General features: G+C 46.2%; 1 protein-coding gene and 1 pseudogene across 4 annotated transcripts in view; one reads left to right on the top strand and one right to left on the bottom strand.

Annotated features, from left to right (window-relative positions):
• The window catches only part of LOC118637905 (solute carrier family 25 member 44), a 55238-nt gene that overhangs the window by 11026 nt on the left and 30741 nt on the right, over nucleotides 1-13471 (bottom strand). The window contains exon 7 of one of the 4 annotated variants that reach the window (XM_036273570.1): nucleotides 7102-7117. The exons of the other annotated variants lie outside the window; for them this stretch is intronic. Within the exon in view, the coding sequence (XP_036129463.1) occupies nucleotide 7117 (1 nt within the window). The 3' untranslated portion in view covers nucleotides 7102-7116. Of the gene's footprint in view, nucleotides 1-7101; nucleotides 7118-13471 lie in introns of those variants that run through there. 4 annotated transcript variants of the gene reach the window in all.
• Nucleotides 6368-6793, top strand: LOC118637907 (annotated as a pseudogene).

The raw sequence follows: 13471 nt of genomic DNA, 5'->3' as shown, positions 1-13471 counted from the left end.
AGGAACGTGGAGGGACACATGATGCCTGACCAAGTGAGGCTGGAATTGAAATCAGGTAATTATGGCTTGAAACGGGTTTGGCTTGGACATGGGAGATCTTGTTCTTCCTCCCAGCCCACTCAACAGCAGAGTCTGAGCTGGGAGCATCTCTCCTTAGTTCAGGCAGCTAGCAGCAGAGAGGGCCCAGGGTAGGGGTGAGGCAAATTCTACCCACCAGGGCTGCTCATAAACTCTTCTAGTCTTCTCCTTGGGGTCTGAGAATTTGGAAAGTGAAAGACCACAGAAAGATGCACATTCATGTAAGATGGGCAATAAATATGCTGTAAACATATGGAGGAAAGGCAGCCAAATTGGAGGCCAATATCAGTAAGTACAGGAGGAAAGAGATTTCTTTTTTTTCCAGCTTTATTGAGATCTAACTGACAAACAGCACTGTATAAGTTTAAGGTGTACAGCATAATGATCTGACGTACATGTATTATGAAATGATTACCACAATAAGTTTAGTTAACACCCATCACCTTTTGTTGATACAAAAAAAAGAAAAGAGGAAAAAATAGTATAAACTTGTGATGAAAACTCAGGATCATCGATCAGCTGCCTACTGCATGCCTCTTCCTGGATATTGAGCCTGCAACCTGGGCATGTGCCCTGACGAGGAATTGAACTGGTGACCACTTGGTGCATGGGACAATACTCATTCCACTGAGCCACATGGGCTGGGCAGGATCTACTCTTTTTTTTTTTTTTAATCCTCACCCGAGAACATTTTTTCATTTTTTTGTTCAGATAGAGTGGGAGGGAGAGAAATATTGATGTGAAAAAGACACATCAAGTGGTTGCCACCCACACAACCCAACCAGGGCCAGGGACAAACTGCAACTGAGGCACGTGCCCCCAGCAGGAACCGAACCCAGGTCTCTCTGGACTGCAGGCTGATGCTCTAACCACTGAGCAAAACCGGCCAGGGCAGCAGGATCTACTCTTAACAGCTTTCAAATATATCACACAGCTCTGGCTGGTTTGGTTCAGTGGTTAGAGCATTGGCCCATGGTCACAGGTTCGATTCCCTGTCAAGTGCATCTACCTGGGTTGCAGGTTCAATCCCAGCTCCAGTTGGGGTCATGCTGGAGGCAACCAATCGATGTATCTCTCTCACATCGCTGTTTCTCTCTCTCTCCTCACCTCCCTCCCTTCCAAACTAAAAATAAATAAAAATCAATGAAAAAAAAGAATCAAATGTACCATACAGCTGTGTTAACCAAAGTCACCATGTTATACGTTACATCCCTTAAACTTATTTATCTTATAACTGGAAGCTTGTACATTTTGACCACATTCATTCAATTCTACCCCTCCCTCTCATCCCCCAAGTGATTCCTTTTTTGAGAGCCAATTCAGACTTGGGAATGGTCTTGAATGCCCTTGTGAACTTCTGGAAAAAATATACTTAGGGAGAAGCAAGAAAAAAGAGGTATTTGAGAAAACATTCATGACCATCCACACCCTACCCCCCCAAATGTCACATTTTATCTTCTCATGTAAACAGTAATAGCCTTGTGAATAGGGATGCCATCTTCAATGTCAATGGGATCTCCAGGGTGCCCAGAACAATGTTGGATATATATTAGCACACAAGGCAATGCAGACCAGGCAAATGAGACTAAGATAAGGCCTGGGCTGCCTGGTCCCAGGCTGGTGCCACTCCCAGCAATCTCCCCCACCCTGAACCCCAGGGTTCCAAGGCCTAGGTTGCTTGGGTAGAGGAATTCTTCCCCAAGAGCAGCCTGAGGGGCCTCTCGGCCAAGCCCCCCTTTGTCTTCTGCTGGAACGGTCTTCCAGCCTTGGCCTTCCAAAAGTACACAAGGGGGCCACCCACCTATGTGCTGGGTAAGTGCACTGGCTCTGAAGACAGACTCCTTGGGTTCAAATCCCATCTCTACCATTCATCAGCTGAGTGATCTTGGACAATTTTATCTCTATAAGCCTCAGTTCCTCCTCTTTCAAATGGGGATAATAACTCATAATATTAAATGAGGTTACATATATAAACAGTACAGTTCATAGCACACTGAAATGTTTCATGTTAGCTACAATTACTATTAGTCTCAAAAGAGCATTCCTCACTGCCCTCTCCTCAGAAGTGTAGAACACAGTCACTTGAATTCCCAGGGCTGAGAAATCTTTTCCCCTGCAGAAGGCAAGTGCTTAGTAAAATGCAACTTGATTATAATTGCATGTGCAGAAACCAACCCAGCTGCAGGAAGAACAGATTGGCCCCCACTAGAGAGAAAAGGTTAAATTGTGGCCCCCCCTAAAAGGGCTACATTTATTATCAATGAAGTAACTTTTAAAATATATTTGTATTGATTTTTTAGATAGAGAGGAAGGGAGAAGGGGAGAGAGATAAAAACATTGATGAGAGAGAACATCAACATCCATTGGCCGCCTTCTGCATGCCCCACACTGGGAATAGAGTCCACAACCAGGGCATGTGCCCTGACTGGTCATCAAATCGGTGACCTCTCGGTGCATGGGATGATGCTCAATCAACTAAACCACACTGGCCACGCTGAGACTAACTTTTTTGTTCTGTTTTGTTTTTTAATCCTCACCTGAGGATATTTTTCTACTTATCTTCAGATAGAGTAGGAGAGAGGGAGAGAGAGAGAGAGAAACATCGATGTGATAGAGCCACATCGACTGGTTGTCTCCCGCATGACCCAACCAGGGCCAGGGATGAACCAAAACCGAGGTACATGCCCTTGATCGGAATTGAACCCGGTCTTCGGGCCGACGCTCTAACCGCTGAGCCAAACCAGTCAGGGCGAAAGTAACTTTTAAAAACTGGCATTAGCCCTGGCCAGTTTGGCTCAGCGGTTAGAGAGTCGGCCTGCGGTCCAGAGAGACCCGGGTTCGGTTCCCGCTAAGGGCACATACTTCAGTTGCAGTTTGTCCCCAGCCCTGGTTGGTCGTGAGGGTGGCAGCCACTCGATGGGTCCCTTTCACGTCGATGTTTCTCTCTCTCTCTCTCTTCCTCTCTCTCCTCCTCCCACTCTATCTGAACAAAAGAATGGAAAAATGTCCTCAGGTGAGGATAAAAAAAAAGAAGAAAAACAAACAAACAAACCGGCATTAACTAAGTTTCAAAACAGAAATTACTATATTAACTGATTTGAACCTGTTTTTTCTCTTAAATACTTGTTATGTAATATTTGAGACATCATCATTGTTTTTTAACTCACTTTATCAGCATTTTATTTCATTTTTTTTAATCCTCACCCGAGGACATTTTTTTCCATTTTTTGTTCAGATAGAGTGGGAGGGAGAGAGAGAAAGAGAGAGAAACATCAATGTGAAAGGGACACATCGAGTGGCTGCCACCTGCACGACCATCAAGGGCCGGGGACAAACTGCAACCGAGGTACGTGCCCTTAGCAGGAACCGAACCCGGGTCTCTCTGGACCGCCTACACTCTAACCACTGAGCCAAACTGGCCAGGGCTTATTTCACTTTTTAAAAACTCACTATAAATTGAGTTTTCACTTAAGTTTAACTTCTAAAAAATTGACTTCAGGACTTCCGGTCAAGATGGTGGTGTAGATAAATGTGGAACTCACCTCCTCCCACAACATCAAAATTACAACTAAAATACAGAACAAACATCCTTCAGACTACCTGAAATCAAGCTGAATGGAAGTTCTACAACTATGAAATTAAAGAGGCAGCCACATCCAGACTGGTAGGAAGGACAGAGGTGTGGACAGGCTGGTCTCACACCCACATGTGGCAGAAAAAAATCAGGAGGGACACCTCAGCTGTGAAGGTCCTCCCTGAGGAATGAGGGGTCCTGTCCCACACCAAGAGCCCAGCTCAGGGTTCCAGTGCCAGGAAGAGAAGTCCCCATAAATTCTGGCTGTAAAAACCAGCAGGAACTGATGCTGCTGGAGCCCAGGCAGTTCCTCTTACAGGGCCCATGCAAGGACTTACTTGGACCCCCTCCCTCTGAGCTCCAGCCCTAAGGGGAGGCAGCTTGAAAGGCACCAGAGACATATGGGGAAAAACTGAGTTGTCTGGCATCGTGCAAGGACTAGAGAGGCAGCTTTCTTCTGGACAGACGTGCTGGTGGAGGCTGTTGTTCCTTTGGTGAGCCCTTCCCCCACAGGGCAGGCAAACTGGCCACCATATCTAGGACTCCAGCAACCTGGCTCACACTGTTTGTCCCACCCTGGTGATTCCCTGAGGCCCTGCCCCACCCAACTTTCAGGCCCACCCAAGCTGTTTCCAGTGGCTTTACCATAGGATTGGCCTGTTTTGGCTCCTGCTTCAGATTTTCCTAAATTCTCTCAAACAAGCAGCACCTGGCCACAGTGAGCCCCATACCTCTCACTAAGTGGCCCCAGGCCCGGCACTAGAAGCAGCCAGCCTTGGTTCACAGCTTGGCTTCACCCGGGTACCTCCAAGCCCAGCACAAGAAGCAATCATTGGCAGATCGCTCTGTAGCTTATGCCTGGTGGCCCTGGGTAGAACACAGGCAATGGCTGACTTGCCCCAGAGCCAGCACACCCAGTGGACAGCTTCAGACTAGGTCGAAGCACCACCACCCAACCACCTCCACAAGTGACACACTCAAGGAATGGACTCAGTGGGTACCAGAGCCCTGATGAAGTAAGTCTTGCTCTGTGTGGTGGCCCCTACACAACTGATCGTCCAAGGTAGTCAGAGGTTGGTGGATAGTGGGCACAGCCAGTCCTTCCAACTGATCAGCGTGAGTAAAACCCTTCCACTGACGTGCCAACAGCAATCAAGATGCAATTACAACAGAAGGGTGTAAAATACACATAAGGGGTGCACTTCGAGGGCCCAGCTGGGTGATCAGGAAGGCTGTGCCACTGTACCCTACAGGACACCTACTACAACAGGCCACTCTAGGAAGCCTAGGAGACATAGCAACTCTACCTAAAATATATAAACAAACACAAAGAGGCAGCCAAAATGAGGAGACAAAGAAACATGTCCCAACTGAAAGAACAGAACAACACTCCAGAAAAAGAACTAATGAAATGGAGATAAGCAACCTAACAGATGCAGAGTTCAAAACACTGCTTATAAGGACACTTAATGAATTTAGTGAGGGCCTCAAAAGCATAATAAAGGACCAGTTAGAAATGAAGGATGCACTAACTGAAATAAAGAATAATTTACAGTCTGGCCAGTGTGGCTCAGTGGTTGAACATCGACCCATGCACCAGGAGGTCGCCGGTTCAATTCCCGGTCAGGTCACATGCCCAGGTTGTGGGCCAGATCCCCAGTGGGTGGCATGCAGGAGGCAGCCAGTCAATGTTCTCTCTCATCAATGTTTCTGTCTCTTTCTCCCTCTCTCTTTAAAGTCAATAAAGAAAAAAAAGTTTGTTTTGTTTTTTTAATTCTCACCTGAGGACATTTTTTCATTTTTTGTTCAGATGGAGTGGGAGGGAGAGAGAGGATGAGAGAGAGAGAGAAACATCGACATAAAAGGGACACATCAAGTGGCTGCCACCCACACAACCCAACCAGGGCCGGGGACAAACTGCAACCAAGGTACCTGCCCTTAGCGGAAACTGAACCCGGGTCTCTCTGGACTGCAGGCCGACGCTCTAACCGCTGAGCCAGACCGGCCAGGGCTGTTTTGTTTTGTTTTGTTTTGTTTTGTTTTGTTTTGTTTTTTTCCTCACCCGAGGACATTTTTCCATTTTTTGTACAGATAGAGTGGGAGGGAGAGAGAGGAAGAGAGAGAGAGAGAGAAACATCGATGCGAAAGGGACACATCGAGTGGCCGTCACCCGCACGACCAACCAGGGCCAGGGACAAACTGCAACCGAGGTACATGCCCTTAGCGGGAACCGAACCCGGGTCTCTCTGGACCACAGGCCGACGCTCTAACTGCTGAGCCAAACTGGCCAGGGCTGTTTTGTTTTTTTTAAAGAATAATTTAGTGCTGGCCAGTCTGGCTCAGCGGTTGGAGTGTCAGCTCACGGACCAGAGAGTCCTGAGTTTGGTTCCTGCTGAGGGCACGTGCCTCGGTTGCAGTTTGTCCCTGGCCCTGGTTGGGGTCATGTGGGTGGTGGCCACTCGATGTGTCTCTCTCACACTGATGTTTCTCTCTCTTTCTCTCTTTCTTCCTCTCTGTCTCCCTCCTGCTCTATCTGAAGATAAATGCAAAAATGTCCTCAAGTGAGGATAAATAGAGAAAAAAAAAGAATTTACAGGGAATCAATAATAAAGTAGGTGAAGCCAAGAAGCAAACCATCGATTTGGAACATAAGGAAGCAAAACACACCCAATCAGCTCCCCCTTTCAGAACACTCAATGTCAGAACGTTCCGAGGATGACGTCGAAGCATTCTCAAATCCCATGTCTCTCAGCTGCTGCTGCAGAAGAAACAGGGAAAAAGCAACAAGAAGGAAGAGCAATGGCGACACTGGATCACAAAGTGCCCAGTCCAGAGGCGTTTCTGGGCAAACCCTGGTCCTCTTGGATCAAAGCCGCCAAATTACAACTGTTCTGACAATACAGATTTAGAAGAGGCTGGAAAAAGCAGGGAGGTTCTGAGGCTTAATAAAGAAGTATGTACTTATTTGGCCATTATCCAGCACATGATGACTTCTGTCTCATAGTGTACAATGCCTGTAATCAGACCGTCAAGCCACAGGTTTTCCAGTCACACTGCAGGAGAAAAAAGGACAAGAGAAATGAAGGCATCTCCAGGAATGGATCGGAGAACAGCCAAACCATAGCGAAGAATCAGGTGTGAGATGAAGAATGCAGAAGACAGACACAACTTCTGAAAGATCTGAGAGGATTCCCATTATCTGGAGAAGGCTTCCTGGAACAGGAGACTCCAGCAGAGCCCCGAAGTGTGAACAAGCTTCCATGTACTGCAAATTCGTGAGCACACTCTGGTGACAGGGTTTAGGGAGAAAATGGGCTTGAGCAGAGCAAGGGGCACCTGGGAGATTCTTCTTTCCATTTCCACCACCACCTCCCTGGTCCAAGCTACCATCACTTCTCACCTGGACAACTACAAAAGCCTTCCAGCTGTTTTCGCTGCTTCCACTCTTGCTCCTGTACAATCCATCTACACATAGAAGTCAGAATCAAAATCAAAGTTAACCACAGCACTCTTGACTTGTAGCTTCCCATCATTCTTAAGCTAAAAGCAAAACGTCATTATCATGGTTACAAAGTCTTGCATGGTCTGAAATGCATCCTGTGCCAGGCTCCCTTTTACTCTCTATATGCCAGTCTAGCTGGCGTTTCAGAATTTTCAGTACATCGTGTCTTCCTGCCTGCCACCAGGCCCTTGGCACATGCTTGTCCTTCTTTGTATATAATTTTCTTTCACTCACCTTCCCAAGGCTAACTCTGACTCATCCTTCAGAACGCATCTTAATGATTACTTCCTCCTGGAGTTCCCTGATTTTCATAACTATGTCAGTTTTCCCTCATACCTTGCAAACAAATGTTTATTGTGTGGACACATGATTAATGTTTGTCTCCCACACTAGGCCACAAGCTCTCTGAGGCCAGGGACCCAGCCTTTTTATCCCCCAGAGCCTAGCACAGTCTCAATAAATATGTACTGACTGGATCATGACCTTTAATTAGGAACAATGAGGCTAGTTGAGAAATTATACTTGACCAGAATGTATGAATTCTTACTGGGATATAAACCTGAATTCATGTCCAGACTGCCACCTGCTGGCTGTGCTATTGTAAATAAATCACAGATCCTCTCAGAGCCCCGTTTCCTCGTGTATAAAGGGGGAATGCCAACAGCCACCTCACATGGTTGTAGCAAGAAATTAATGAAATCATATACATGAGAGCATTTTTAACTGTAGTACTGGACATAAATAAATATATTGTCATTTTTCTCTGGAAAAAAAACAAAAACACCCGATCAGAACAGCAAATAGAAAAAAGAATCCAAAAAAATGAGGATAGTATAAGGAGCCTATAGGACAACTTCAAGTGTACCAACATTTGCATCATGGGAGTACCAGAAGGAGAGGAGAGAGGGCAAGAAATTGAAAACCTGTTCGAAAAAATGACAGAAAACTTCCCTAACTTGGTGAAGAAAACAGACATACAAGTCCAGGTAGCACAGAGAGTCCCAAACAAGATGAACCCAAAGAGGTCCACACCAGGACACATCATCAAATGCAAAAGGTTAAAGACAAAGACAGAATCTTAAAAGCAGCAAGAGAAACGCAGTTAGTTACCTACAACAGAGCTTCCATAAAGCTGCCAGCTGATTTCTCAAAAGAAATTTTGCAGGCCAGGAGGGAGTGGCAAGAAATATTTAAAGTGATAAAAAGCAAGAACCTACAACCAAGATTACTCTATCCTGCAAAGCTATCATTTAGAATTGATGGCCATATCAAGAGTTTCCCAGACAAGAAAAAGCTAAAGGAGTTCATCATCACCAAATCAGTATTACAGGAAATATTGATGGGTCTTCTTGAAGGAGAACAAAAATATGAGCAATAAAATGGCAATAAATACATGTCTATCAACAATTGAATCTACAAACAAAATGAGCAAGCAGAACAGAAACAGACTCATAGATACAGAAAACTTTTAGTTGGTTGCCAGATGGGTGGGGGCTGGAAGGATGGGTTAAAAAGATGAAGGAATTAAGAAGTACAAACTGTTAGACTGATGAACCTCAAAGGGAAGGGGGGAGGTGGGGCGGGAAGCGAGAAACCAAAGGACTTATATGCTTATCTGCATAACCAATTACACAGACAATAGTGTGGAGAAAGCAGGAGGGGGGTGGTGTTAGGGAGGAGTGGGTCAATGGGGAAAAAAGAAGGACATCTGTAATACATTCAACAATAAAGATAAGTTTAAAAAATAATAATAAAACAAAATAAAATGGAGGAAAGCAAAAAAAAAAAAATTGACTTCAAAATATTTAAGCCCAGAATCAAGCCCTGGTTATTTGTCCATCTGTCAGTTTATATATGCAGATAGATCATGCAGGAATGGAAAGAGAGAGGCTCAGACAAGTAAACACGTACTTTGGCAGTATTGCTCAGGGAGCCCTGGCTTGCCTTCCTTTGCCATAGTAACTTGCCTGTTGCCCAACTGAAGGTCTATTTCAGAGACTGTCCACCAGAGGGCAGGCAGGGACTGGCGCTTCAGTGAGATCAAGACAAGTTGGGGATGGACAGAATACAGGGATCATTGTGACATATTCATGCTCTCTACCTCCTACCCACCACCTACACAGCTGCTCTTTTCTTTTTTTTTAAAAAACTTTTTTCTTTTATCCTCATCCGAGGACATTTTCCCATTTTTGTTCAGATACAGTGGGAGGGAGAGAGAAAGAAACATCGATGTGAAAGGGACACATCAAATGGCTGCCTCCTGCACAACCCAACCAGGGCCGGGGACAAACTGAAACCGAGGTATATGCCCTTAGCAGAAACTGAATCCAGGTCTCTCTGGACCACAGGTTGGTGCTCTAACTGCTGAGCCAAACCCGTCAGGGCCACAGCTGCTCTTTTCATTATGAAATGTTTCTCTGGTCTTTTTTCCTCTCTCCTTTCTCATCCTGTGTTCACTAGGCAGCCCCAGAACTGAGAAAGGGAAAAAACAAAAAACAAAAAAACCCACAAATGTCCCTTGATAAAAATAAGAGGTTTGTGATTTATGGTGAACACTATATTTATTTAATTTATTTTATTAATTTTTTTAGAGAGGAGGGGAGAGGGAGAGAGAGAAACATCGATGAGAGAGAACATCAACTGGTCGCCTCCTGCATGCCCCCTACTGGGGATTTGGCCCACAACCTGGGCATATGCCAATTGGGAATTGAACTGGTGACCTCTTGGTGCATGGGTCAATGCTCAGCCACTAAGCAACACCAGCTGGGTGCAAACACTGTATTTTAAAATGTCTTTTATTTTATTTATTTATTTATTTTTTTATCCTCACCCGAGAACATTTTTCCATTTTTTGTACAGATAGAGTGGGAAGGAGAGAGAGGAAGAGAGAGAGAGAGGGAAACATCGATGTGAAAGGGACACATTGAGTGGCTGCCACCCGCACGACCAACCAGGGCCGGGGACAAACTGCAACCAAGGTACGTGCCCTTAGCGGGAACCGAACCCAGGTCTCTCCAGACCGCAGGCGGACGCTCTAACAGCTGAGCCAAACCGGCCAGGGCTGTCTTTTATTTTTTTTATCCTCACTCTAGGACATTTTTCCATTTTTTGTTCAGATAGAATGGGAGGGAGAGAGAGAGAGAAACATCGACGTGAAGGGACACATCGAGTGGCTGCCACCCGCACGACCAACCAGGGCCGGGGACAAACTGCAACCGAGGTACGTGCCCTTAGCGGGAACCGAACCCGGGTCTCTCAGGACCGCAGGCCGACGCTCTAACCGCTGAGCCAAACCGGCCAGGGCTTAATTTTTAAAAGACATTTTTAAAAGCCCTGCATCGGCCTGCGGTCCAGAGAGACCCGGGTTCGGTTCCCGCTAAGGGCACGTACCTCGGTTGCAGTTTGTCCCCGGCCCTGGTTGGTCGTGAGGGTGGCAGCCACTCGATGTGTCCCTTCACGTCGATGTTTCTCTCTCTTTCTGTTCCTCTCTCCCCCTCCTACTCTACCTGAACAAAAAATGGAAAAATGTCCTCAGGTGAGGATAATAAAAAAAAAAAAAAAATTAAGCTCAGCCCTGGCCGAATTGGCTCAGTGGTTAGAGTGTTGGCCCGTGGACCAGAGAGACCCAGGTTCGGTTCCCACTAGGGGCATGTACCTCGGTTGCAGTTTGTCCCCGGTCCCAGTTGGGGTCTTGTGGGTGGTAGCCGGTTGATGTGTCTCTCTCATGTCAATGTTTCTCTCCCTCTCTTCCTCCCTCTCTCCCTTTCACTCTGTCTGAAGATGAATACAAAAATGTCCTCGAGTGAGGATTAAAAAAAAAAAATTAAGCTCAATTACGTCTTTAGGTTATTAGGTCTGTCTTTAGAAACTGCTAGAAACTTAGTGAGAACTTGAAATTAGGATACTTTTTCTAACAAACAAGCTTCTGATTTGATAAATATTATTATTCAGTTAAAAATACCATCATAACAACTGTACTCATTCATTTGACAAACACAGCACTGACCTAGCTCAAAGGTGAGAAGATTCAATGCTTGCCCTCAAAGAAGATAGTTTACAAGACATCAATCACCAGGAAAATGAAGATGGAACAGCACAGGGGGTAGAGCCCAAGTGGGAGGGAGCTCAGGGAGAGGTAGGAGTCAGCCAGAGGACAGTAAGGCCCAGGCTGTGTAGCTGAAGAGCAGTGGGCATACACACGCCCATGTGTGAAGATGTACAAACAGGAAATAGTTACTGAGAACTGACTAGAGCCAGGCACTATTTTAAGGACTCTACCTGGAGTAACTAATTTCTTTTTTTTTTTTGAATCCTCACCCGAGGGTATTTTTCCATTTTTTGTACAGATAGAATGGGAGGGAGAGAGAGGAAGGGAGAGAGAGAGAGAAACATCGATGTGAAGGGACACATCGAGTGGCTGCCACCCGCACGACCAACCAGGGCCGGGGACAAACTGCAACCGAAGTACATGCCCTTAGCGGGAACCGAACCCAGGTCTCTCCGGACCGCAGGCCGACACTCTAACCGCTGAGCCAAACTGGCCAGGGCTGGAGTAACTAATTTCTTTAACATAATTTTTTCCCTTCTTCTTTTTAATGTTTTTATTGATTTTTTTAGAGAGGAAAGGAGAGATAGAAACATCAATGTGAGAGAGATACATTGATCAGCTGCCTCCTGCTGGGGATCAAGCCGGTGATCCAGGCATGTGCCCTGACCATCCACTGAGCCACACTGGCTGGGCTTCCCTTCTTTTTTTTAAAAAAAATTTATCTTAGAGGAGGAGAGGGAGGGAGGGAGAGAGAGAAGCACTGATGGAAGAAACATCACATTGATCTGCTGCCTCCTGCATGCACCCTGACCAGGATCAAACCCCTCAACCTGGGCACATGCCCTGACCAGGAATCAAACCGGTAACCTTTCAGTGCATTGAACAATACTCAAACAACTTAGCCATACTGGTCAGGGCTGGAGTAACTCATTTAATCCTCACAATAACTCGATGAGGTAGGTTCTATTATCACCATCCCCATTTCCAGAAAAGAAAGCGGAAGCAGGGAAGCTTGCCCGAGGTCACACAGCTGGGACATGGTGGAGCCATCTGGCTCTTGATCAGGTACCCTTGGCCTCTATGGCACACAGTCTACATGCTGGTGAGGCAAGCAGGGAAGGGCCAGTCTGGATTGTGTCATAATGGAAGGAGCTAGAAAAGGGTTCTAAATAGGGATGGAACTTCAGATGTGTATTTTAGAAAGATCCCTCAGGCCCAGCCGGTGTGGCTCAGCGGTTGAGCATCGACTCATGCATCAAAAGGTCGCTAGGTCGATTCCCAGTCAGGGCACATGCCCAGATTGGGGGCCAAACCCCCAGTGGGAGACATACAGAAGGTAGCCAATCGATGTTCTTTCATTGATATTTCTATCTCTTCTCTCATCAATGTTTCTCTCTCTCTAAAAATCAATAACAATTTTTTTTTAAAAAGAAAGAGATTCCTCAGGTTGCTGTGTTAGGATGGACTCAAGATGCACAGCTGAGATGATGGCTAACTCAAGCAGACAGTTGGGATAGAGATAGGTGGATGGACAGAAAATGTGAAGCAGAGTAGAATTGCCTGGCTGGTTGGCTCAGTGGATTGAGTGGTGTGGCATGGACTAAGAGGTCCTGGTTCGATTCCCAGCCAGGGCATATGCCTGGGTTGCAGGCTCAATCCCCAGTAGGGAATGTGCAGGACGCAGCCAACTGATGTTTCTCTCTTGCATAGATGTTACTCTCTCTCTCTCTAAAAAAAATCAATAGCCCTGGCCAGTTTGGCTCAGCGGTTAGAGCGTCGGGTTGGGGTCCAGAGAGCTGGGTTCGGTTCCCGCTAAGGGCACGTACCTCGGTTGCAGTTTGTCCCCGGCCCTGGTTGGTCATGCGGGTGGCAGCCACTCGATGTGTCCCTTTCACGTCGATGTTTCTCTCTCTCTCTCTCTTCCTCTCTCTCCCTCCCACTCTGTCTGAACAAAAAATGGAAGAATGTCCTCGGGTGAGGATTAAAATAAATAAATAATAAATAAATAAATAAATAAATAAAAACATATTGAAAAAAAGAATCGCCCTGGCCAGTTTTGCTCAGTGGTTAGAACGTCGGCCTGTGGACCCGAGAGACCTGGGTTCGGTTCCCACTAAGGGCATGTACCTCGGTTGCGGTTTGTCCCCGGCCCTGGTTGGGGTTGTGTGGGTGGCGGCCACTCGATTTGTCTCTGTCATGTCGATGTTTCTTTCTCTCTCTTCTTCCCTCTCTCTCTCCTGCTCTATCTGAAAATGCCAAAAAAAAAAAA

Source organism: Molossus molossus, unplaced genomic scaffold (genome assembly GCF_014108415.1).
Source record: "Molossus molossus isolate mMolMol1 unplaced genomic scaffold, mMolMol1.p scaffold_m16_p_20, whole genome shotgun sequence".
Lineage (NCBI taxonomy): Eukaryota > Metazoa > Chordata > Mammalia > Chiroptera > Molossidae > Molossus > Molossus molossus.
Note: the sequence above shows the minus strand (reverse complement) of the source record. Positions and strands in the feature narration are given on the sequence as shown.